The sequence below is a fragment of the Lactuca saligna genome, chromosome 2, assembly GCF_052625555.1.
Source record: "Lactuca saligna cultivar CGN05327 chromosome 2, ASM5262555v1, whole genome shotgun sequence".
Classification (NCBI taxonomy): domain Eukaryota; kingdom Viridiplantae; phylum Streptophyta; class Magnoliopsida; order Asterales; family Asteraceae; genus Lactuca; species Lactuca saligna.
The window spans coordinates 163091508-163119130 of record NC_136418.1 but is presented as its reverse complement, the minus strand read 5'-3'; the positions used below and the strand labels follow the sequence as shown (position 1 = coordinate 163119130).

The following is a 27623-nucleotide window of genomic DNA, read 5'->3' as shown; positions in this document are numbered from 1 at the left end:
AGGATTTGTATGATTAGATGATTGTCTATGTGATATTCATCTAGGGTTGCCACTACCTGTGTTATGTTTATGTGTTTGTACGATATGATGCTATATGCTAGCGATAGTAGTGGAGATAGTCCCCAGGTTACCGGTCGATAGGGCCGAAGGGGCAGTCATGCCCAACCATGCTAAATAGATTATGTGATACGTGTTATGTGGTAGTGGTAGGGGTGAAATAGTCCCCAGTATCCGGTCGAAAGGACTGAAGGGGAGACCAGCACCCGGATATGCTAGTCAGTATCCGGTCGAAAGGACCGAAGGGGAGACCAGCACCCAGATATACTAGTCAGTATCCGGTCGAAAGGACCGAAGGGGAGACCAACACCCAGATATGCTAGTTAGTATCCGGTCGAAAAGACCGAAGGGGAGACCAGCACCCAGATATGCTAGTTAGTATCCGGTCGAAAGGACCGAAGGGGAGACCAGCACCCAGATATGCTAGTCATTATCCGGTCGAGAGAACCGAAGGGGTAGGTCGGGCACCCAGATATGCCTGACAATATTTGTATGTTATATGGTTATTTGGTATGTGGTACGTTGGGGGAACTCACTAAGGTTCGTGCTTACGGTTTTTAGTTGTTGTTTCAGGTACCTCTTCAGCCAAGGGGAAGGAGCTGGCGCGGTAGTGGCATATCACACACACGCTCTTGTTTTTCCGCACTATGATACATTTTGGGATTTGTACTCTGATATTATTGTAATTTACGTTCTGGTTTACAAACGCGAGATATGTTTTATCAAATGCTATGGTCGGATGATATTTTGTTACTAACGTTTTGCAATTCACTTAATTAAAAATGAAATTTTTGGTCCATAATTTTTTGGGATGTTACAATTAGTGTATTCATTTATGATTTTTTTATGATTAAGTATTCACTTTTAAGTATCTTTTTCTTATGTAGGAGTATGAAACTAAAATTTCAGATATGTATCAAATAATTTAGGATTTAAGAAATGAGCTTGTTGTAAAAATAAATGATCGAGTGTTAAAGTTTCATGAAAGTCAAAATTTGAAACATTGGAAATTATTGTTGTCTGATGAAGGTTTAAGTGCAGAAAAATTCAATTTCTCCGGCTGAGGTAAACGGAACCCTAGGCGATCTAAACTTCATGAGTGTGGATTGATACAAATCTAAACTTCTGAATGGCTAGCGGTAGCTCCAGTAAGATGATTAATTCTATATCTCGATGGAATTGTAGATGATCGGAGTTGGTGCCTTGAAAATCAGTTGGAGATCAGAGATCGATGAGGAACAATAACTTCATATTTGGACGATGTGGCGCTGATTTCAGGGGAAACAGACAAGCTTGATGAGCGAATCATTGGCGATGGAGGTTGAGATAAGTGAAACAGTAGATGATCTGGTGTTGGAGTAGAAGCTGATGAGGGAAATCATCGGAGAAGAAGGTGATTGTGAGGATGAGGGCAGATCGTGAGTTTAAGAGAGAGGGGGGGGGGGGGGGGGGGAAGGATGCAATTTTAGTTTATCAGTATATCTTCCTTAATAAATGAAGGTTTTTTGCCACTTGTCTTATTCTCATTCATTTAGCCACATGTCATTTTGTTATAATTTTGAAATATATTTATTTTCCACTTGTCAATTACTTCATTATTCAATTCCACTATATTATTAATTTAGTTTCCATAAATTAAACCTACTATAATAAATATTAATTTCAAATTTGAAATTTAAATTTCAATTTCAAATAAATTTACACTTTAAACATTTGTATTTAACATTTTATTATAATAACTCGTTTAGTAGACGAGTCTAACAATTAAACACATAATTTTAATTAATTTATTTTTTGCACGTTATTTTTCTTCATAATTTTCACTTATTTCATATTTCAAATTCAAAATAAACTTTTCATCTAATCGCTCCTGTTTAACATTATGTTTTAATTAACCCGTATAATATACGGGTTTTACAACTAGTTCAGGATATAATTTAGTTAAAATTGTGTTTCCTGTAATACCCCTGATCAAATTAATTAATATACTCTTCCTACTTTTTTTCTACTTATTTACGAAAACGTCACCTTAGATCTCGATCCTTCTTTTTTTGATCTAACGTTTCACGTTTAGTTTTCGGGTTCTCGGGAAACTATGAGTTCTCAAATGATCATTCATATATATATATATATATATATATATATATATATATATATATATATATATATATATATATATATATATATATATATATATATATATATATATATATATATATAAACTGACGCATGATTTTTTTCTCCTCGTTGTTCACGAAGTTCATGCCAAGGTTTTGTTCTATGTTGCCAAGTTATACACCTGCTCGACAAATGCCACACATTATAAATGTAAATTTTTACGATTTAAATCCAAAAACTTTTTTTATTGATTTGCAGAAATGTAAAGAAAGATTATGAAATTTGTAGCCTCTATATAAAAAAGTAATATTGATATCATAAAGAGATGCTAAAAAAGCCTTTGTAAAACCATTGAAACATATTTCAAAGTTTAAGATCTACTATTTATGTCGATCACATGGGTTATTCATGTAACTACTAAAGAAGATGATGATGACGACTTTAAACTTACCATGGGAAGTGGCGTTGAACGGGTGAACGGGAAAAGAAGGGTGGATCTAGGGGTGTCGAACAGGTAAAATTTTCGGGTTTCGAGTAGAACGGATATTTCCTTAAGAAAATAATATCCGATACCCGACTTATATTGTAATTCGGGTTTTCGGGTATGCGGGTTTGAGGTCGGGTCGGGTAATTATCGGGTATACCCGAAAATTTCTTAAATGACACTTATTGATATTTTTTTTACATGCATGTTGGTTAGTTTAATAAAGAATTTGGTAGGAAAATACTCCTTAAAATTAACATGTACATATATAATAACAATACAAATCATTATAGTACGGTTGTGTACTTTTTTAATTCCATTCCTAATTTTGATTAAAAAAAACATGAATATGATTAGCATGGAATAATAGGTTTAAACACAACAAAAAAGTCTAAATAATTAAAGTTTAAACACAACAAAAAAAAGTCTAAACACAATCCAACTAAACAAGAAAAGTCTAAACATAACAAAAAATTAAAAGTCATAACCCAAACATAAAAGTCTAAACATAACAAAAAGAGTAAAATTCATAAGTCATAACCCAACTCAAAATATAAAAGACTAAACATAACAAAAAAAAAGTATTGCATCTTCACGTTGTCATGTTCATTTTCATATCCAATCCGAGCTCTAATTAGACGTACCAACTTCTCCCAATCCTATACAAATAGTATAAGCATTAAAAGGATAAAACATATTAAAAGGATAAAACATAACATGTGAAAATATTAAAAAAAATATATATTAAAGATAAACAACTACCTTTATCAATTTCTTGTAGGTTTTCTCAATCATGTTCAAAATCAATGTTGTCACTTATACCACCCCGAAGCCAATCTTGGATACAAATTATGCTTCCAACAATCTTAGGAGTCAAAGAACTCCTATACGGATCCAAAACCCTCCCGCTGGTGCTAAAAACGGATATTGAAGCCATAGTTGAGACGGGAATGGCAAACAAATCTTTAGCCATCAAGGATAGAATCGGAAATCTTGGACTATCACTTTCCACCACTCTAAAGATTAAAGATTCGCGAATCTTCTTCAACACTTTATTTCAAATACATTTCTAACTCGCCAATTGATTCAACTATGCTTGTTTTCATCTTTTCTCTTAGTTTATTTCTCAATTGTGGTTTTGGTGTCGTAGCATCCGGATTTTGGCATATCCCTAAAATCGACGATGAATTACTAGACCTGGTAGTATTAGAAGTAGTACTTGGAGAATGAATTCTAATTAAATTTGTATATAATTCATATATAGAATCCATAATATATTTCTTTTCTCCCCTCCATCTTTTGTTTTCTATAACGATCCTCAAGTAGTATAACCAAATACCTTCCATAAAACTAAATGGAAGTTCATCAACAACTAACATGTGTGCCAAAGCCTTCCTACTCTCTTTTTGATCAAATTTCCAAGATGTTAATTTGTTTTCATCACCAAAAGTTATTTATGTTTGATCGGCATCTGCTTTAGCCAAGTAAGGCACACATTTTTTTAAATGAGTTAAAAGATTTTTTGTACCATACCCTTTCCCTTCACACTTGTATCGCCCGGAACCACAATGCTTACATTTGTATCTTGGTTTGTCCTTTTTTGGTTGTGTCTCATTTACTACTGGAACTGAATCATTGGTTGGACTTTCAAGGTTAATCCTCTCATCTTCAATATACTCATTCGTTTCAGACATCTACAAGTATATAAAAAAAAAGTTAAGAAAATATAAACAAAAACAGTTGACAAAAATAAAACAGACAATATCTAAATTCTAAATAATTTGACAGCAACAAGCTATTTGGTAAACATATATCAACGAAAGGCTGAAGGATGCATTTCCATTAACACATGATAACATTAGGTTAGCAACAAGCTATTTGTTAAACAATACACCTATGCTATATATCTAATGCTTTTAGTAAAATGTTGTTAGTTTTGGATGAAAGGCACTTGGAGAGCCCAATACCCTTATGTTGGGAATCATGCAGATCATATTTCTACACATATTCAACAAACTAGACAACAAAGAAATCAAAACCAACATTTTTTTCTGCATGGTTATGCCTAAAATAAACAAAATGTGAATCAAAACCAACATCTTTTAACTTGTGATTAACAACACAACAAAGAAACCACAGAAAATGCAGAATTTTTAACCTTATGATTGCATACTTGAAAATCACAGAAATCACAGAAAATGCAAAATTATTAACCTCTGATTGTGATTGCATACTTGAACAGTCTTTTGATCGATCAAACTTCAACTGTTAATGGAGAGTGGGACTTTTTAGCATGATCAGATGGAGAGGGAAGAAACCGAAGCATGATCAGATGGAGGAGTCGATGAGGGTTAAGGGTAAACTGAGAAACTGAGAATTGTGATGTCGTGCGATAGTGAGAAACTGAGAATTGTGATGATGGTTCAGGACTTTAGCTTCAGCGTCGTATTCCCTTTGCAAGTTTGCGTCGACTGTTAAGTCGTCGTTCATAAGAAGGAAACAAAGGGTTTTGTTTTATTTGAAGTGAGTTTATGTGATTGCATTTTATATTTAGTATTATTTAAAAAACGAAGTCAGGTATTCGGGTATACCCGAAAACAAATATTCATACCTAAAACCCAACCTATATTATTATCGGGTTAACCTATTACCCGAATGTTCATACCCGTTACTCATTCTATCTGAATCCAGAACGGGTCGGGTGGGTAGAACGAGTTTCGGGTTTTTTCGACAGGCCTAGGTGGATCAGTTGTTCAGTACATAGGGTGGCGATATAAGCGATGAGTTGAAAGAGGGCTTGGCGAGCTTTTCCCTTAGGAAGCCATAATTATATGCTTCAGTTTTAATAATTACCATAGTTCTAGGGATTTATTATTAGATAATAATTAAATTCGAAAAAAAATTACAAAATTATCCCTATCAATTAATTGGCTCGGAAGTAGTCATGCATTCACACATTAATTAAAAGTTATATATGATTATAACACACATACACATACACACACACTCTTTCTCTCTCTCTCTCTCTCTCTCTCTCTATATATATATATATATATATATATATATATATATATATATATATATGTAGAAAATGTTATGTAAAGTTGAAGAGTAAAAGTCATTTGCATAGTTTTTTACATAATTTTGGTGTAATGAAATAAAGTTAGGTTGGAGATGTGTTGTTTGTTTGGAGCCACAAAATAATATAATAGATGTAGACATACTAGTACTACAAAATGAATTATAATAATGAAAATAGGGTTCATGTCCACATGGATTTGGAGTTCATATGAAATAAGCACAAATGAATGTATAACAAGTAAAGACAAAATGATAAAAATGAGGTTTTCTGTAACATCCATAAAAATCATGCCAAATTTAAACATTTCAAAACCATCAATTGTTACAAAAACTTGTTTTCAAAATAGTATAATGTCAGAGCTTCCCGTAATCAAATCATGAAATCATAAAACATGAGGATCTGTACGATCCCGCCTTCACCTTCCCGCAATCATCAGAATTTCCTAAAACAATAATAGATAGATGTAAGCTCGAAGGCTTAGTGAGTTACCCCAAAAATACCAACGCCATACAAATCTAACCATAACATGTAAACAAATATAGCATGCATAATGAGCCATCAGTCTGACTAAACCAATTCTCGGTCCTCATTCTATCTGGACCGCTCTCCGCGCCGTCGGTGCGTTTGGACCACCCTCCTCGGGGCCTTCAGCCTATCCGGATCGCTCGTCGGGCCTTCAACCTCTGACTAATTAGCCCAGCCTAGGCCTGCAGCCTATCCGGTCCGCCTTGGGTGTCTTGGCCTACTGCACACAGCAGGACCTGCCTCAACCTAATCTCCCAAACCAACAAACATGTGCACATACATATAAAAAAATAGGCATACAGATCTAACATATCACTAACCATGGAAACCATCCTATAACCAGGATACCTATCTAACCGATAACTAACATAGCAACCATCCTATAACCAGGATATCAATCTAACCAATCTCTAGCATAGAAACCATCTTATAACCAGAATACATATCATAAAACATAACATGCAATAAACCCGTATACAAATCCGATAAGGGTCGGCGTTGTTGCCTTAGACCCTATTGATATAGTGAGGAGAACTAACCTAGCAAATGTCAACTGAAGAGATAAGCTCAAATCTCGAATTACAACCACGGGCTCCACCACCTACGTCCACCATGTAGTCATTCCATAAATTTCCAATTTACCAAAATACCCCCAGAAGTCAAAGTGGTCAACTCTTGGTCAAAGTCAAAGTTAACGATCAAGGTCAACAGTCCATGTTGACCCAACTCGTCGAGTGCAGCTCCCTGAATCGTCGAGTCCTTTCAGAACTCGAGAAGTCATGAATCCCCCAGTTGACTCGTCGAGTTTCCTTGCAACTCGCTGAGTCCATACATGTCTAAATTTCAGGAAAACACTGGCTGACTCGCCGAGTCGTCCTATTGACTCTCCGAGTTCATGCAGAAATCCTTGCATGATAATCTTCATCGGATTCACCAATTTGGCCATGCAACTTGTCAAGTCCCCTTTATTCCTTTATCCATCCAGATGAATTTAAGCCACCTTAAGGCTCCATAACGCAGATCTAAGCTCCGAAGGCATACTTCTTACGTAAAGTTGCAAACTTTACGTACATGCAAGGTGATAATGGCCCAAATCAAGCTAAAGAAAAGGTTCTAAGGGATGGATAATGTATTAACTCAATAAAGGCTAAAGCTTTGTGATCTTACAGACCAAGATAACCCTAGATCTAAAGTTGCAACTTCAGATCACACCTAATACCCAAAATAACATATCAACATTTCTAAAATGGCCCTACTCTCATACATGCATAGATCTATATAGAAGAAGGTCAAGGTAACAACTTGTTACCTCAAGAACTATGCTAAGATGGAGTAGAACTCGGATCTACAGTCTTCCTCTTGTTCCGAGCTTGTATACTTCAAGATCTTCCTTCCACAATCCACCTCAAGGCTTAATATCACACAAAAGGAGAGAAAAACAACGATTTAGGGTTTTTGTGCTCACAATGGGCTGTAAGGGAGGCTAATGACCCTTTAAATAGGGTCCAAAGCCCCGAAAATTAGGGTTTCATCCTCCAACTCCAACTCGTCGATTCATTCCTCTGACTCATCGAGTTAGTCACTTAACCACGTGGACAAAAACGTTCCTACTCGACAAGTCAGGGCATCCTACTCGTTGAGTAGACCTTTCAAATATGAAAAATAAAGATGTAAAGTTAATATCTGAGAGTTGGGGTGTTACAATTCTCCCCCACTTGAACTAGACATTGTCCTCGAAGTCCACTGCGGTGAACAACCCTAGATAGTGCTCTTGCATCTGAGCCTCTGGCTCCCATGTCCATTTAGACCCCATTCGGTGCTCCCGTTAAGCCTTTACTAAAGGTGTCTCCTTGTTCCACAGAACCTTCAACTTCTTCTCCATAATGGTCACAGACCTCTCCACATAATTCAGGCCCTCATCAACGTGAATGTCATCCAGTGATACTACTGTCTCCTCATCCAGAATGTACTTTTGCAATTGTGAAACATGAAATGTGTTGTAGATCTGACTGAGCTCCTCAGGAATGTCTAATATGTAAGCTACCTTTCCAACCTTGGCAATGATCCTGAACAACTCGATGTATCAAGGACCTAATTTCCCCCTCTTCCTGAAGTGGATCACACCCTTCCAGGGAGATACCTTCAGGAGTACCATGTCACTGACCTAAAACTCTAGTTCTGATCGGTGTTGGTCATTGTAGCTCTTCTTTCTACTCTGTGTGGTATGCAAGCGTTGTCTAATTTGCTGAATCTTCTTGGTAGTTTGTAAAACTACATCTGCCCGCCCAATCACTCTGTGACCAACCTCACCCCAATAGACTGGGGTGCGACATCTTCGCCTGTACAACAGCTCAAAAGGTGGGGCACCAATACTAGAATGATAGTTGTTTATGTAAGTGAACTCTGCAAGGTGTTGGTGGGAATCCCATCTCCCATCAAAGTCGATGACACAAGCCCTCAACATGTCCTCGAGGGTCTGTATAATCCGCTCACTCTGGCCATCGGTCTACGAATGATAAGTTGTACTAAAATGCAGTCGCATACCCAGCTCCTCGTGGAACTTCTACCAGAAGCGGGAGGTGTATCTAACATCTCGGTCGGAAACAATAGAGACTGAAACTTTATGGTGAGCAACAGTCTCCCAAACATACATGTTGGCCAACTTCTCGGCCGATGAACTCTCCCGTATGGCCGGGAAATAGGTATTGTTGGTCAATCGATCCATAATGACCCATATAGCATCAAAACCCTTCGCCGTCCTCGGTAACTTGGTAATTGTCACACCCCAAAACCGGAACGGCGGAAATGTTATGGGTCGGAGGACGTCATGTACAGTATCATAATAATGCAAGTAGTAAACAAGCAACAACATCATCCATTGCATTAATAGTATAGTTTAATACATATGTGTTCTTTTCATAGTAATAAGACACCAAAAAATGAATAATCAAAATAAAAGACGAGTCTTGACTGTGCTCCGTCTTCTCCAAACCTGCCATCGGTACCTATCTACTGATAACCTGAGAATACAAGTTATTTTGAAAGCGTAGATCAGCATTTAAGCTGGTGAGTTCATAAGTATTTTAGTGTCAATGTTTGTATAAGTTTACTGAAAATGTTTGTGAATGCTCAATGTAAATGTTTGTATATGTTTGAAAACTCCTAGAAAATCCTATATTTTCTACTAATTTAAAAAGTAGTCTTCTACCAAGAGCCAACTGTTTTGTATGTTTGTTTCTCTGTAAAAGTGAATGCTTTTCCCAAATATGACTATCATTACCAAAATATAGTTTTATATTACCCTTTTATGTGAGAAGATCACAATTCGAATATAATGGGAAAATGTATGTGTACTACAGTATTACTTGCAGTAACTACTGAAGTAATAACTACCTTAGAACCAATGGTTTAATTACGGCAAAATGTGATAAGATTGTTACCATACTAAACTGACTATAACACAACGACGAAAGATGTCGGAAGAAATGACATTTGGCACCCATAGACTTGCAAATCCCACTGTCGCGAACAACAAAGGTGTAGGATAGTCAATCCAGTATAGATCTATATGAAAACTCACGCACTCCCTCCAGGAGATTCTGGTTACAAAACGTGACACAACAAAATGGTCATTGTGTCATGAAGTAGTATCTCACATTACGTTATTTCTGAACCTTGTTATAGTATACTTGTTATAGTACTAGTATTCTCTGTATAGTATTCTCTGTATAGTATTCTCTGTTATAGTATTCTCTGTTATAGTATTCTTTGTTATAGTATTTGAATATGATAGTATTCTCCTAAACTATACCTATTATAGTTTACTAGTGATTTCTGTAATTGAATAAATGACTGAATGTATACCTTTGCTACCCAAAGGTACTGAACTGATTGATAGTACTTTTATATCTACATATGTATACATAATATATATCTAATATTTAGACGACCTTCGGACAAATAACAGATACCCTAAGTCCACATCCAAACAAGGAAAAGGAAATAAAGCGAGTTAGCAGTCCTAAATCCTTTAAACATTATTTATATAACTATACATATATAGACATGCTTTTGACAGTATATAAGTTTAAAAGAGGTTTTGTAATACATTTAAAGAGTTTTGAATAATAAATAATAATGACTTGATGTTAGTTTATAAAATGATTTAAAAGTAGTTTGTTTGATAACATAGTTTAAAGTCAATGAAATCCTTTGTTTGAAACACAGTTTTAAATCACATGTGATTGATTATATAACTAACATGTTTTCTACTTGTATTCCCCCCACCCCCCACCCACCCATAAAAGCATTTAAGATCATTTAAAAGATAAGTTAAGGGGTATGAACTCACCTGTAGTGAGTGATGTGAATGAAAAATTAGTTTGCAGGATTGCTAAGTGCCAAGTGAAGACTTGAGCACAATGGATCCTAAATAGCATATAATGACACATATATGTATCTAATTAGTGTTTATAACATCTAATCATGAAATGGAACAACCTTAGGGACTAGTAAACACTTGTAATGAAGTGTTAAATCACATAGGACTGCATATAAGGGATGTAGGGCCTCACATAGGAGTTTACAGCCCAAATGGTAACATCCCCATGAGTTTACGGCCCATTGGTTTACAGCCCAATGAGTTTACGGCTGTAAACTCATGGTATTTGGTACCATATTGTGTGTTAAGGTCTTACAAGTCATTAGGAAGTGTTCTAGGTTCAAGTCTAAGCCTTAGGAAGGAGTGGTGGCACAAATGCACCATAAATTAGGGTTTACGGCCCAAGGAGATTGCCTTGGCCATAAACACCTTTTGTTCTTGAGTTTTTTTGATGTTTTCTAAGTGTTTAACAAGTGATTCAAGCATATAACAAGCTAAGGGTAGTGTACTTGCTTATAAGAAGCTTGTAAGGGTGTTTAAGGTCCAAGAACACTAGTGTGTGTTCTTGGTGAAATGAAGAACACTTAAAGATCTATCAAAATGAAGAGATTTCATGATGAAATCATGTGCAATCACTAGATAAAGAGATTTAACAACAAATCAAAGGAAAGAATTCTTACATTTTTGGAAGATCAAGATGAAGATCTTATGATACTTGAGAGAGAATTCGGGTTTCTAGTATTGAAAGGGAAGAGAAATGAGGAAAACGATGAAAACTCATGTATTTAGCATGAGTTCATGGCCAAAACATGAGTTTACGGCCCAAAAATGAAGGTTTGGCCGTAAACTCCTCATAATGGGTTTAAAGCTTGATTAGGGTACAATGGACTCAAGCAGATACTTCCTAACACCCGATTCTTGAATATACTAGGCTTAAAACACTCAAACATAGGGGTGTCAATTTATGACACTACACGGAAAAAAAAATACACGTAACGAAATCGGGACGAAATTAAAATTCGAATTCGTGTTCGTGTCGTTTTCGTGTCAAGAATAAAAAACACTATGTTGTGTCATGTCGTGTTCGTGTTCATAAATTGACACAAAATTGAATCGATTAAGCATGTGGTTGTCGTGTTTGTCATTTTTGTCGTGTTATATATCTTTAAGTATAAATGAAATACACTAATAGTTATGTAATATTATATTTTTCGTGTCGTGTCGTGTTGTTGTGTTTTAATTGGCTCCTTTTCATGTTAATGGAAAATAACACAACATTGTGTCGTGTCGTGTCGTGTTCGTGTTATAAAAAAACTTGTCGTGTAGTGTCGTGTCAGAAAAAAACACGACACGACTGCCCGATTTGACAACCCTACACAAACAGACTCTAAATAGTGCTAAAAGATAGCAGAAACAAGTCAAACTTTGATTAAATTGATTGACTGTACAAGATAGAAATTTTGGGTTGTTATAGTAATAAAGTCCATCGTGATCTGTTCCCATTTCCACATGGGAATCTTTAGAGACTACAACTTGTCATTCGGTCTTTGATGCTCAGCCTTGACCGTCCTACAGGTCAAGCACCTCTCGATGTACCAACCAAATTCTCCCTTCATGCACGGCCACCAGTAGCTCAAACTCAAATCCCGATACATTTTAGTGGCTCCTGGGTGAATAGAGAAGTGGGACTTATGAGCCTCCTCCATAACCGTCTTCCTGACCCCACCAAACATCAAAACCCATACCCGGCCGCAACGTGTCAACAATCCTCGGCTATCCTGCACAAATCAGGAATTCTCGCCCTTGATCTTCTCTAGTTTCCAGTTCTCTAGTTGAATGCCCTCAACCTGAGCATCTCTAATCAAACACACGAGTGGACAATCCACTGATATCCACATACATGTTAATGGTGTGGAAGACCCAGCTGACTTGAGGCTCAAAGCGTCCACCACCACGTTCGCTTTACCTGGGTGGTAAAGGATCTCACAGTCGTAGTCCTTGACTACATCTAGCCACCTGTGCTTTCTCATGTTCAGGTTTGGATGATCCATGATGTGTCTCAGGCTCATGTGATCTGTGTATATGGTACAACGGACCCCACATAAGTAATATCTCCAAATATTGAGAGTGAATACCACCGCTCCCAACTCTAGATCATAAGTAGGGTATCTCGTCTCATTCGGCTTCACTTGTTGCGATGCATAGGCTATCACCCGTCCTCTTTGCATGAGGACCGCCACCAATCCTGTGATGATGCATCACAGAACACTACAAAATCCTCAACTCCCTCCGGGAGAGTCAAGACTGGAGTCTCGCATAGTCGCTGTTCGAGGGTCTCAAACGCCCTCTGCTGCTCGGGGCCTACCAGAAATCCACCCCCTTTCTCGTCAGACGAGTAAGGGGTACTGCAATCTTGGAGAAATCCAGTATGAATCTCAGATAGTACCCTACCAATCCTAGAAAACTCCTGATATCTGAAAGAGATTTTGAAACCTCCCACTGTATAACTTCCTCGATTTTGGCCGGATCGACAAAAATTCCCTCCTATATAACGAGATGTTCGAGGAACTAAACCTTTCGTAACCAAAACTCACACTTCGAGAACTTGGCATAAATCCGTTCCCACCTAAGAACTCCCAATAACTCCCGAAGGTGCTCCTCATGTTGCTCTCATGTCTTAGGGTACACCAAGATACCGTCTATGAACACGATGGCTGAGCGATCGAGCATCGGTCTGCAAACCCGATTCATCAGGTCCATGAATACTACTGGGGTGTTGGTGATCCCAAACGGCATCACCACGAACTCGTAGTGTCCATAAAGAGTCCAGAACGTGTTCTTCTCCACGTCCTCCTCCCTAACCCTAACATGATGGTACCCGAATCTCAGGCCTATCTTGGAGAACCAAGATGCCCCCTGCAACTGATCAAAAAGATTATTTATCCATGGGAGTGGGTAACGGTTCTTCACCATCAACTTTTTTATCTCTTGGTAGTCAATGCACATCCGTTGTGAACCATTCTTCTTCATGACGAAGAGGATCGGTGCCCCTTATGGAGAACTGCTCGGATGAATGAATTGATTGCCTAATAGTTCCTGCAGCTGTGATGGAAGCTCTTGCATCTTGGGTGGCACCAATCGGTACGACGCCTTGGCGATAGGGGTCGCACCTGGCACCAGGTCGATCCGAAACTCGACCTGCCTCTCTGGAGGTATCCCTGGTAACTCCTTCGGGAACACGTCAGCAAACTCCATGACCACTAGAACCTCTAAAACTGAAATCTAATCATTGCCTCGCGTATTCACCACATACGCTAGATAACCCGCACACCCATGTTGAATATACTATCGGGCCCTGACAGCTGAGCAAAACCCTAATCCCACTTTGGTACCCTCACCAGAGACAATCAACTCTCCCCCACTTGGGGTTCGAACCACTACCCGCTGACCCTCACAGTCGATCATGGCACCGAAACGACTAAGCCATTCCATACCCACAATCACACACACATCCCCCATGGGGATCAGAATCAATTCGATCGGGAAAGACACCCCAAATATCTCCAACTCACATCCCCGTTAGACTAAAAAAGTAGAAATCCTGTGTTCGTTGGCAATAAAGACTCGCAACTCTAGCTCTCCTACTGGCACGCTAAACTCCCTAATAAATGTATGAGATAAAAATGACTGACTCGCCCACAAGTCAATTAAAACCAACGCAGGCAAGGGGTTCACTAAAAATGTACCTAATCACAGGTACAAACAGATAAGCATAAAACATATATAATCAGTAAGATAAGGAATAGAAACATACCAACAACCACATCTGGTGCTGCCCTGGTCTCCTCTGTTGTAAGCTGGAAGGCGCATCCCTGAGCCCTCGGGGGCACTGCTCGTCCCTGATTCCCATCAGTAATCCTCTGTGTAGCTGGTGCTGGAGCATGTGTCGGCCTGGCCGCGAGTTGTGGATAGTTGGTCTTCACGTGACCAACCTGTTGACTGTGGTAGCAGATCCTCATATCTTGAAGTGGGGTCGTCTGGTGACAATCCCTTGCAAAATGCCCCTTATGGTCGCATTTGCGGCACCCGCTACCAGATCTACAAACCCCCGAATGACTCTTCTCGCACTTGCCACAAGTGTGGCCCTACTATCCCCCTGCTCTGGAATCAGTGCTCTTAGACCGCTTTGGTTCCAGTTGTGACTGTATTGGGTCTTGTCGTTGTTTCCTCAGTTGCAGCTTAATCTCCAATTAACGCCGCATAGCGGCCTCCTGTAGCTACAACAGAGTATCACACCGTTGAGCAGCAATAAACTGACATATGTCAATCTTGAGCAAGCTCAGACAACGTGTCATCTGAGCCTGCTCCGAGGAAAACTCCAGGTAGAACATCACCCTCTCCGTGAACATACGGGTGATCTCCGTCACCGTCTCACCATCTCATCTTAAGTCCAAAAACTCCTGAGCTAGCGGCTCCCGCTCGACCCGTGGAATGTCTCGAGCACGGAACATATCCCAGAACTGCTCCCAAGTAACTACGGCTCTCTGATCATCAGAATACAATCCAGTCATCAATCTCCACCAGTCCTTTGCCCCAATCCTCAGTAGGTTCAGGGCACATCTGACCTTCTGGTTAGTAGGACATGAACATGTGAAGAAACACCCCTCTACGTCAGATAGCCACCGCATGGCTTTGATGGGGTCTTGAGTCCCATCAAAAGTAGGGGGCTTCGTGTTATCAAAGTCCCGATATTGGAAAGCCCAACTGGCTCCTACCCCTGCTGCCATTATTGTCGTTGTGGCTGTTGCGGAAGCCGCCTCAGTGAGGGTTGCATAGCACTCATCAAAATACTCCACCATAGCGGTATTGATAGACCCAAACATCTCCGGTAACTGTGCCCAGAACATCGCAGCCACCACGTCCTGCAGGATCTCATGAATCCTCTCATCCATCTCGTTTGGCCTTATCTGGCTGGTAGTCTTGGGCACTGTGGGTGCCTCCTGTATGTCGTTTCTTGATCTTGATCCGGATCCAGTCATAAATCGTAAAGTAACCACCATGCTGAAAATATACCATGAAGATATCAAATAATCCATATAATAATCCGGGAACCAACCCCCAACAAAACCCTAGGGGTTGTGACTTCCTTGCTACGTGTATGGGTCATGTGCTTTCAGTAGTACGGGCCCATACTACCTTCCACACATACCCATATTGTCTCAAGTATCATCACAACGCCCTAAAACTACACATAAGCATGGCATACACTCAATCCTCACTCCCAAAGGAAGGCTAAATATCTCATAACTGGCGGACTCATCCCAAACAACCCATCCATGAAACTTCCACTAACCCTGCAACACTCGTGTATGCTAACCATACATAACGTTGGACCCTATATACTTTTGAATACGTGATCCTATCCTAAGCCCTTCATCAGACCAGAACATGAAATAAGGCCAAACCAAACATTCTCGGGCTATAAGATCTTAATTATGTATGGTCGTGATGCGTACACTAAGCAACTACAGTAATGATGTCAATTTTATATAAGGAAAACCCTAGGCTATCAGGCATCATATAATCAAGAAATTCTATCATGCAGTTCATGAAGATCCCTAGCCCAGTACTAGCATGTTGTTCTAACATATCACATAAATCACATAATCCGTAAGGTATTTTGGGGTTTATCCGCTAGCTCCGGCTGATCGTACACTTGCATCCTCCTTTATTATTTTGAAAACATTTAAGAAAATCATTTTAAAAATCTTGTCCTCAGTTTGATACTGGAGACACGCGAGTGTTTCCTCCAATTCACTCAAACCAAGGCTCTGATACCAACTTGTAACATCCATAAAAATCATGCCAAATTTAAACCTTTTCAAAACATTTTAAAACCATCAATTGTTACAAAAACTTGTTTTCAAAATAGTATAATGTCAAAGTTTCCTACAATCAAATCATGAAATCATAAAACATGAGGATTTGTACGATTACGCCTTCTCCTTCCCGCAATCATCAGAAGTACCTGAAACAATAATCGATAGATGTAAGCTCGAAGGCTTAGTGAGTTACCCCAAAAATACCAACGACATACAAATATAACCATAACATGTAAACAAATACAACATGCATAATGAGCCATCAGTATGACTGGACCGACTCCCGGTCCTCAGTCTATCTGGACCGCTCTCCGAGCCCTCAACATGTCTGGACCGCCCTCCTCGGGGCCTTCAGCCTATCCGGACCGCTCATCGGGCCTTCGGCCTCTGACTAATTTGCCCATCCCAGGCCTGCAGACTATCTGGTACGTGTCTTGACCTACTACACACAGCAGAACCTGCCTCAACCCAATCCCCTTAACCAACAAACATGTGCACATACATATAAACAAATAGGCATACAGATCTAGCCCATCCCGGGGCTGCAGACTATCTGGTACGTGTCTTGACCTACTGCACACAGTAGAACCTGCCTCAACCCAATCCCCTAAACCAACAAACATGTGCACATACATATAAACAAATAGGCATACAGATCTAACATATCACTAACCATGGAAACCATCATATAACCAGGATACCTATCGAACCGATAACTAACATAGCAACCATCCTATAACTAGGATATTGATCTAACCGATCGCTAACATAGAAACCATCCTATAACCAGTATAAATATCATAAAACATAACGTGCAATAAACCCGGATACAAATCCGATAAGGGTCGACATTGGTGCCTTAGACCCTATTGATATAGTGAGGAGAACTCACCTAACAAATGCCAACTGAAGAGATAAGCTCAAACTCTCGAATTACAACCACGGGCTCCACCACCTACATCCACCATGTAGTCATTCCATAAATTTCCAATTTACCAAAATACCCCCAGAAGTCAAACTAGTCAACTCTTGGTCAAAGTTAAAGTCAACGGTCAAGGTCAACAGTCTATGTTGACCCAACTCGTCGAGTGCAACTCACTGACTCGTCAAGTTCTTTTAGAACTCAAGAAGTCATGAATCCCCCAGTTGACTCGTCGAGTTTCCTTGCAACTCACTGAGTCCATGCATGTCCAAATGTCGGGAAAACCCTGGCTGACTTGGCGAGTCGTCCTACTGACTCGCCGAGTTCATGTAGAAATCCTTGCATGACAATCTTCATCGGACTCTCTGAGTTGGCCATGCAAATCGTCGAGTCCCTTCAGTCCTTTCTCCATCCAGACGATTTTAAGCCACCCTAAGGCTCCATAATGCAGAGCTAAGCTCATAAGGCATACTTCTTACGTAAAGTTGCAAACTTTACGTACATGCAAGGTTATAATGGCCCAAATCAAGATAAAGAAAAGGTTCTAAGAGATGGAGAATGTATTAACTCAATAAAGGCTGAAGCTTTATGATCTTACAGACCAAGATAACCCTAGATCTGAAGTTGCAACTTCATATCACACCTAATACCCAAAATAACATATCAACATTGCTAAAATGGCCCTAATCTCATACATGCATAGATCTAGATAGAAGAAGATCAAGGTAACAACTTGTTACCTCAAGAACGATGCTAAGATGGAGTAGAACTCAGATCTATAGTCTTCCTCTTGTTCCAAGCTTGAGTACTTCAAGATCTTCTTTCCACAATCCACCTCAAGGATTAATATCACACAAAAAGAGAGAACAACTACGATTTAGGGTTTCCGGACTCACAAGGGGCTGTAAGGGAGGCTAATGACCCTTTAAATAGGGTGCAAAGCCCCGAAAATTAGGGTTTCATCATCCAGCTCCAACTCGTCGAGTCATTCCTCGACGGTCGAGTTGGTCACTTAAACCCTTAATGCATGTGTACCCCTTCTGGCCTTCTTCATTGTTCCGGTCTTCGATAACGATGTTCTAGTTTCTCGATTTTTAAAAATCACCTCCATTTTATGGGTTCTCCCCCTTCTCTAGTAGGTAAAAACCACTTCTATTCACTGATGTGTGTTTTTTTTTCACATGTTTTCGTTAATCAGAACTTGCGAAGGAACGACAACCCAGGTCGATGTGCTTGGTTCTGGGAAAGGAATAAAATCCCAAACATTTCCCTAAAATAGACCCTTGAATGTTGAATTAGAAAGAAACATGAGACCAAAAGAACTCTACGCTTCTCCAAGTTTTTTTTCTCTCTCTTTTACTAATCTTAAATCTAACAATGATCGTTTGAGTTTTTAAATCACCAAGTTTAATGAAAAATATTAATTTTTTAATTTAGTATGTTTTTTTTTTATTCAAAGAAGATTTTGAGAATTGTTGATTTTTGGTGTTTGATTAAGGTGTTTTTGGAAAATTCAGCATCCGACATATGCATTAGAATATATAATAATTAATTTGATTCAAATTTGATGTCTGATACAAGTTTAGTGATAAGTAATAAGTTTTGATTTCACTTTCTAGAAGTAATAACTTTTATTACTCGGTTTCCTTTTACTTTCTAGAAAAACATAAAATGATAAAAATTTGTATCAGAATGAGAATTTCGTATGTATTTTCTAATTACTTTTGTGATTAATAGATTCATGTAACTAACATTGGTATGCCAAATATATACAATAAATCTCAAGGGTGCCAATTTAGAGTAAAGTTTTTAGCCAAGCCAAACCATTTTTACCTTTGTTGGTTGGGTTGGAGCCGTGGAATAATTGGCTAATATTTTTAGCCGGCTGCTGGTGGGAGGTCATCCATTGATTGGCTTTTCAACGACTGCCGCCTCATTCCTCAACTTTTTAATCCCACCGCCTCTCCCTTCTTCTTCGTCACCACCCATTGAAATTGGCATCGATTGATGGCAATTTCCCGTCATCAGTTTCGTCGACACAGATTCACCGTCCGTCGTCCGCCGGTTTCCTTCCGCCTGCCGACGCCCTTCCGCTGGTCTTCACAGCCTTCATTTTGCTGAAAATCGACTCCACTGCCTTTTTACCAAAATACATCACCGTTGCCGATTTCAACTCTTCTTCCTCCACCACAGCCTCCGTCAGTGAGTCTGCCTACGTCATAGTAGATGCGTCGATTCCCTATCCGCCACAACAGACTAGCATGATTATTGTAGCCGGCTTCAATCTTCAATTCCTCGCCAGCTGCAACGATTTTTGGAAATCAGAGCTACCATTCTCTTCTTCACCGTGATGTACGTTTATCTTTTACTCAACTTCTCCTAATTACTTACAACTTTCAATCGACGATTTCTTCATTTTTCCATGTTCACTGCTTGAAAATTTCATTTTGACCTATTTTGATTCTCCATTATTCCCTCATTCATCATTCCTTGTATTTTACTTCCTTGCATGAAGGGAATTGAAGCATATTTTCCAAAGTGGATATTGGGCACAATTGCTAAATCCATTCTTTTTCCGTTTGTGTTTATAAAATTCCCACTGTATCTATATTTGAAATCCAGTTTGTAAACGCTCAAACTAATTCTCTTTTGTAGATGTTTAAGTTACGCACCAATGAGTTGGTTGGACCTCCCATCAAATGTAATGGCCAATATTCTATAGAAAATTGGTGTTTTTGACATACTTGAAAGTTTGCACTGCTTGGCTTAAAACCTGCAAGGATCCACCCATGTGGAGGGTCATTTATATGAGAATCATGTGGATCCATCTACAAGAGATGTGTAAACATGTTGTGGATAGAAGCCAAGGACAATTGGATGTGAGCTTATTATAATTGGTTATTTTGTGCATTTGTGTTTATAATAAAATCCAAAGATACTTGTCATTACTATTTACTTGATTGAACAATAATTATCATAATAACCTAATATGAAGGAATGCGTGATCTTGCCTTACTATGGTTTTTATTCCTTTACTAGATCAAGTCACCTGAGTCTTGCCTTACTATAGAGCACGAATCATGTTTCCATTTATTTATGTGTAATTATACATCATGATATGTATTATTAGATTTCTGTGTTTTTGTCAATCAATAGATTTGGGAACTTTTACGTTTTTAATCTTAACTTTTACGTTTTTAATCTTATTATAAGTGATTTCCCACATAACGCACGAGGGTGTTTGGCTTAGTTTTTGTAGGGCAAAAGTCATTTTTGTAATAGAACTTTTTACAAAACTTGTTTTTTAAAATGTGTTTGGATTAGTTTTTGAGCGGAAAAAGTTAAAAGTTGTTTTTAAAAAATGTTTGGTTTAACTGTTACATGTAAAATGACTAAAAATGACATGTTTACATATTTACATTGATTTACTACTTTACATATATTATTTTATACTTAACATTTTTTTAAACACATATTATAGTTTTGTAAACATTTATTAGAAAATATAAAATATAAATTTCTTTTAAAATATTTCTAATTTTTTGGATTAGATCATGACAATATTAAAATTACGTTCATACAAATTGTAAATAATTAATAAAAAAATATCATAGATAATATTACATTCATCTTCGCAATGTGATTATATCTTATGCAATAATATCTCGTATCGCTGCCATATATAAATCATCATCGCCCGTGCGACGTGTACTTAGACCTTTTACGTAAACATCATTACTAGTATCACCTCGTACGTGATTGTAGGATTCTTATTGTTCCCTATTAAACGCTTCATCAAACCGACCAACCTTTCTAATGTAGTTATGGGTCGTCATTGATGCTATCACAATTCTCACTTGGTTCTTGTACTTGTAATTAACATGCATGTCTCTTAATAACGTCCACTTAGATTTCCACACTCCAAAAGGTCATTCAATGATATTTCGCAATGATGAGTGGAGATAGTTAAATTTCTCTTTCGGTCCACGAGGTTCACGAATAGCAACTGTGTGTCCACATCGAAAATCTGGCAAATGATAATGAATATTTGTGCCTTTGTATGGAGCAAGATACCCTCTCGTATTTGGATATCCGACATCAACAACGTAATATTTATCTGTAAATAAAACAAACATTTATTATTCGTTTCAAACAAGTAATAAAAACATAAAACTTGTGTTCCAAAAAAAATACTAACCACCTGTTGGATATGGAAAATTAAGATCCAGTCTCTGTAAGGCTTCATTGAAAATTCTTATATCATGTGAAGTCCCCTCCTAACCGGCCCAAACAAATGTAAAGCACATGTTAAAATCACAAACAACCATTATATTTTGTGTTGCATATCCCTTTCGATCAATGTACTTCGCTTCCTCTTTTTGTGGAACTGATGCTCTGACGTGTGTCTCATATATAGCACCAATGCAATTCTTCAAATTCAAAAATATATCATAAATAAATTATTTGTTAAAGTTTGACTACCAAGAAAATGAACATTGGATAATACCTTGAACATTGGATAATACCAAGGCTTATTTAATATATATTCGAGAACATCATCATTATAGTTTGCATCTGGTTTGATGATGTCGGCACTCAGTTTTAGCATGGCTTCCAAAACTGTATGGAAATGCCTGTGAATCGTTTCTCCCGAATGATTAAAAAATTCTTGCACAAATCTATTGCTGACACCCATGAGCCAAAGTCATCAACAATATTCCTACAGATTCCTCAATAGATACAGATTCCTCAAATCTATGCTAACTGTCTAAAAACCGGTACGTTGAGTCTAAACATCTCATAACAACGTCTAGGATGGTAATTTAGTACTTCATTAATAAACATGTGCCCTGTGTGGTCTAAAGTGTGACATGGCGTATGTAAATTATAAGCTAGTATTATCCTTTTCAAATCTAATCAACATAACATTTCAAATTCTCTATTCTCTTCCACCCAACATTCTTCATTATCATTGGATGAATTAGATTCATCACCATCCATCCTACATAATACAAATAAAAAGATGTCAACCATTAACACATAATATAAAATGTCGATTACATAAAGACAATCAATAACACATATTGTCAAAGGATAAAACATAAATGTCAAAGCATAACACATATTACTAAATCATTATTTCATAAGTAACCTTAAGAAACTCCATCTTGGCTTCGTCGGTCGTTGGAAACATAAAGGCTTCATGGTTTTGCTTTTTGGTGAAGACAAGCAATGCTTGTGAAAATTCATTGGACCCTTCAGAAAAATCGGGAAACTTGATGACAATGGTCATGCAATCTGCTATTGTTAGGGAAGGATTATTGTGTGGATAAGTTTGTGTGCTTTTTGATTATATGGCATCCAATAAAGTATCAACTTTTTCTTCATAAATTGAACTTTTACTCTTGGTTCGACGGTTGTTGGAAACGGACTTAGACCTCTTCCTTTTACTTGAACTACTTTTATGGAAACTACGAAAAAGAGGCTCATCGTCATCTAAAGTGATTTCATCACTATCTCCTTTGCCTTTCATATTTTCTTCGTTTGGATTGTTGTTCTTTTGAAATTGTAATGGAGTCATAGTCTAATCTCCAATGTCAACAAAATCCCGAAACAAAGTAGCATATTTCTCATCAAATATGCTCAAATCTATGTTCCTAAATTTGGCATAATCTTTATTCTCCTGCAAGACAAAAAGATATTGTAAATCAAATATGTTCAATCTATATGCAATCACAACTTAAAATAATTAAAAAGAATAGTAATCATACCTTTATTTTCTCCTCCTACCACTTAGGTGATGCATCTACTAGGCTTCTCGTCCCACCGAGTTTGGTTTCAAGCCTTATTAAGCGGTCATAAAACTTCCATAATTTTTTCATGTTCTCTCATTTGTTTGTTAGTTGTTTTTTTAAGGTTGTAACATGTATTTAATTGTGTTTGTCCTATTATACATTTATCTTTTTTACCAATTTAATTTTACTTTTTATGTTTTTCTGTGGATAAGCAACAAAAGAAGAAGGCTTGTTATCTTCTTTGACTTTTTTTTTTTATCACAAACTAAGATCAACACATAGATTCTTTGAAGATTGTTACACATGTGTTAAGGGAAACACAAATCAATAATTAACCTTTGAAATTTCTTGTGCTTGAAGCCTCCCATAACTAATTTCATGAAGCAATTTAGCCTGATTTAACCTTTTTTCCCATTATTATTTCCAATAAATTTACATTTCCATTTTAGTTATTTATTTTAATTTTTATAAACCAAAAGACATTTGGCTTATTGGTATGGTGAGATGTCCTCCCTCATTGATATTGATGGTTCAAGTCATGTTAGGGAAGTATGTGAAATTAAGGGGTAGTTTAGGCGTAGATTAGAGAGTGTTTGTGTCGTCGTTGTAAAAATATTTTAATTTTTATAAATTTCGGGGAAATAAATTAATGAAATGGAAATGTAAATTTGGATGTTTTTAAAAACAAGTGTGCCACAATAAAAAGAATGATAGAGAGTACTGGTAAGTAGGATGCTATAAAACGTTTTTTTATAAAGTTTGGGTGTTTTTTAAAACAATTTTCTTAAATTGCATTTATAAAGTTTAATGCTATAAAAAAACTTTTTAAAATATGATACTTCGAATACGATTTTCATAAAGCAGATGTTGTAAAAAGGATTTTATAAAGTTTGATGCGATTAAATGATTTTCTTAAAATCAGTTTATTTTTATAAAGTAGAATGCTATAAAAGAACCATTGGTTGGTGCTTGATAAAATTTGATGTATCTGAGATTGGATGTCTTTTGAGGAAAATTTGATGTATCTGAGATTGGATGTCTTGTGAGGTCGCAACAGCAACATTTAAGGAGCTCTTAACCAGACATAAATGAACGGTTCCGATGTCAGGTAACCCAATTACATTTTTTATATAAAATTCAATTTCATATGTATTTTAATAATCATGATTTCTTATGAGTTGTTTATATTATGGTTGCTATTGTCCTTTACAGTTATGAACTGCAACATAAATACAAATTGAACTTGAGTTGAAATTAACAATAAATGTTATATAGAATGGAATCATAGACAAAGACGATACTATTATTTGTTTCATATTTAAACTTAGAATTAATGCTGGATTCTAAGTCTCAACGAACTTTATTAGAAAACTGACAGATTAATCAAGTTTATTAATGATGTAATGTGTGTCGAGTTGAATATGAAATTAAACACAAAATTTTATATAAATAAAACATTGAAAATTAAGTAACTGTACATAATCGTTTCACATAATAGATCAAACTAAAGTTTCAAATGAAAATCCTAGGGTGCGTTTAGTTGCGGAAAAATGAGCCGTTTTCCGGAAAAATTTTCCAAGAAAAATGAAAATTTTGAAAACACATTTAGTTCGTCTATTTTTCTAAATTTTTCACGGAAAATGAAAATTTTCCGTTTTCTAAAATTACAAAGAGGTTGGAAATATTTGGAAAACTGATAATTATTGTTTTCCACATTTTTCTAATTCCAAATTTTTTCTAAAATATAAACATACACCCACTCCCACCCCATCCACCTCTACCTACCCCACCTTAACACCCCCCACCCACACACACATACACACCCCCACCCACACACATACACACCTACCCCCACCCACACACATACATACAAATACATACATACCCACACCCCCACAAACACACACCCACACACACAAACTCACACCTACCCCACCCTCACAGACACACACACCCACACAAACACACACATACACACACAAACACACACTCGCACCCCCACCCACCCAACACCACCACCACAACCACCGACCTACCATCACTATCACCACCACCACCACTAACCCGTCACTAGCACCACCACGCTGCCGCCACCATCACCACCAACACAATTGTTGCCGCCACCACCATCGCCTGTCATCACCACCACCGCAACCAACCCGCTACCGTCACCTCCCACCCACACCCTACCACTGCTACCGTTTTCTTAAAATGAAAACGGATAGAAAAATACACATCTAAATACGTTTTTTAATTTTCTAAAACTGAAAATGAAAAATGAATAAGTCTAACTTAAAAACGTTTTCAAAAATTTTCAATGAAAAATGAAAACGGAAAATGAAAATCGAAAAAGGAAAAACAAAAAATGGAAAATAAAAATTATTTTTCCGTAAACACAACCCTAATGTTTAAATCAAATAACTTGGTCACACCTGATGATGGCAAAAACACCAATACAATCAAAGATTAAACTAAAAAAATGCAATGAACATAGCTTACAATAATCAAAAGATGAAGTAATTCTTATGCTTCTAAAACGTTCGTCCCATTAAAAATATGGCTTTCAGGTTTTAAAAATTGAATAGAGTCCAATAGAGTCCAATCCAGAAGGTTAATTTGATCACTTTGCATCACAATACATTCAGAGATAGCAACTAGAAACACACAATATTAAATTCGTTGTTTTTATTTCATGCCAACTATTTACCCTTTTTATTAAACAACTGAATTACATCGCCATTCGCCAACTCCAAGCCAAGCTTTACTTCTTGGCTGGCTTAGGCGGCCGTACTATAAGAACCGGACATTTCGCGTGATGCGCACAATAATCGCTAACACTCCCCAAAAACGCCCTGCAAAATTAAAAATAAAAACCCAATCGATCGGCTCAAAGTCGTCAACAATTAATAATACACTTTTTCTTGTGCGAATTGACAGACACCTTGATTACCTTTTGATTTGGCCATGGCCTCTACTCCCAACAACTAGAAGATCAACATTCATCTCCTCCGCAGCTTCAACTATCATTTCTTTTGGATTCCCTCTGAGCAACACCGTTTGTGCTTTAGTCTATACCACGATTCCACAAGATTTTTTAATTAATCGGAAAAAATTAAACGTATCAATTAATATATGCAAATCTAAAACTAATTAAAAACCTCCCTCCACCAACCTAACCTTGTGCTGTTCGCATAGCTGCGTGGCACGAGACAGAAGTTCACCTGCGGATGCTTCTTGTGCCTTTTTCACCGAATCCATTACTGCCGGCGTCGCAAATACCACTATATATCACGTGGCAAATAACTCATTTCATTCTCACCTCAACTCATAAATAAACCTTAATTTCGTATAAATTAAACTGGAGAACGTTCTACGTACTGGGACCAATAGGGGTGGCGGTGAATGGCTGCTGGAAAGGAGGTTGCACATGAACCACCGTCATCGCTGGCTCCTCTCCCTCCTCCGCCGGAGCTGGGGTATTGTGGAGAAAGAGGTTTTGAAGAGCCCATTGGAGAGCATATAAACTTCTATCACTCTCGTCTATGGCCACCAATACTTTCATTATTGTCTCCTGTTTCTGCAACTGCACCATGCTCTCCTCCGCCATTGCCATGCTTCTTATCTCGGTTTCTTAGTTTCTCTAAATTAAAAAGGGTCGGAAGATACCATATATAGCCGTAATAATACACGTGGCACGTATACACTCAGGAAACTGACACGCCGTTAATGAGTCATACTCATATATATCGTCTTATCGAATGGATAGCAATAACATCCGCTTGGTTTGGTTTCTTTATCAGATGTTATCCATCGTTGATGCAACTTGTAAACTTGTAATAAGAAAGACTAGAGTTCTACATATAAATTTATAAACTTCATCAGTTAAATAGTTTTTTTTTATTATTATGTTTTTGTATTTAGGTGGCCTTTAAAACTTTCTATTCGAATTTCAATGGGTTTTTCATGCTATCCAAATTTCAAACTAATGAAAATTAATAAAATAATAATTAAATATTCGTCAAAAGAATAATTTTATAATGATGATGACGAAAAAATTGATGACGATGTTCGTGTCGAGTTAGATTTAAATGATGACGACGGGTTTGAGCTAGAAAAAATTGTCCGGCCGATATGGACAAAACAAAAAGGAAGGGGAAGGGGGCTTCTTCCAACGCATCGAATTTCAAGAGCGAAGCAAAAAAATGTAGAAAATGATGGGGACTTTTGATCGATACAATATGAATTTCGTTGAATGTTTGGTAACTTGACAAAGGAAAATTTGCCAAAAAAGAAAAAGAGCACGCCAAAAGAAAAGAGATGGAAGTTATGCAATTTTTGATGCAAAAAAACTAACAATTTTTTGGGACAACCCCTCCA

The 27623-nt window shown here is 37.5% G+C and overlaps 1 protein-coding gene and 1 long non-coding RNA gene across 2 annotated transcripts; one reads left to right on the top strand and one right to left on the bottom strand.

Annotated features, from left to right (window-relative positions):
* The first annotated feature begins 19224 nt into the window (after nucleotides 1-19224).
* LOC145032497 (uncharacterized) lies at nucleotides 19225-20466 on the top strand. Its single transcript, XR_013677151.1, has 2 exons — nucleotides 19225-19803; nucleotides 20107-20466. It is a non-coding gene; the product is annotated as an uncharacterized LOC145032497 (long non-coding RNA).
* Nucleotides 20467-25914: 5448 nt separating this feature from the next.
* On the bottom strand, nucleotides 25915-26897 carry LOC145029290 (uncharacterized). The gene is made up of 4 exons (XM_078977872.1): nucleotides 26625-26897; nucleotides 26424-26527; nucleotides 26197-26315; nucleotides 25915-26098 (listed from the first exon to the last, which is right to left on the bottom strand). The coding sequence occupies exons 1-4, from the start codon at nucleotides 26857-26859 to the stop codon at nucleotides 26008-26010; spliced, it is 549 nt and encodes a 182-aa protein (XP_078833998.1). The 5' UTR covers nucleotides 26860-26897; the 3' UTR covers nucleotides 25915-26007.
* Nucleotides 26898-27623: the final 726 nt, after the last annotated feature.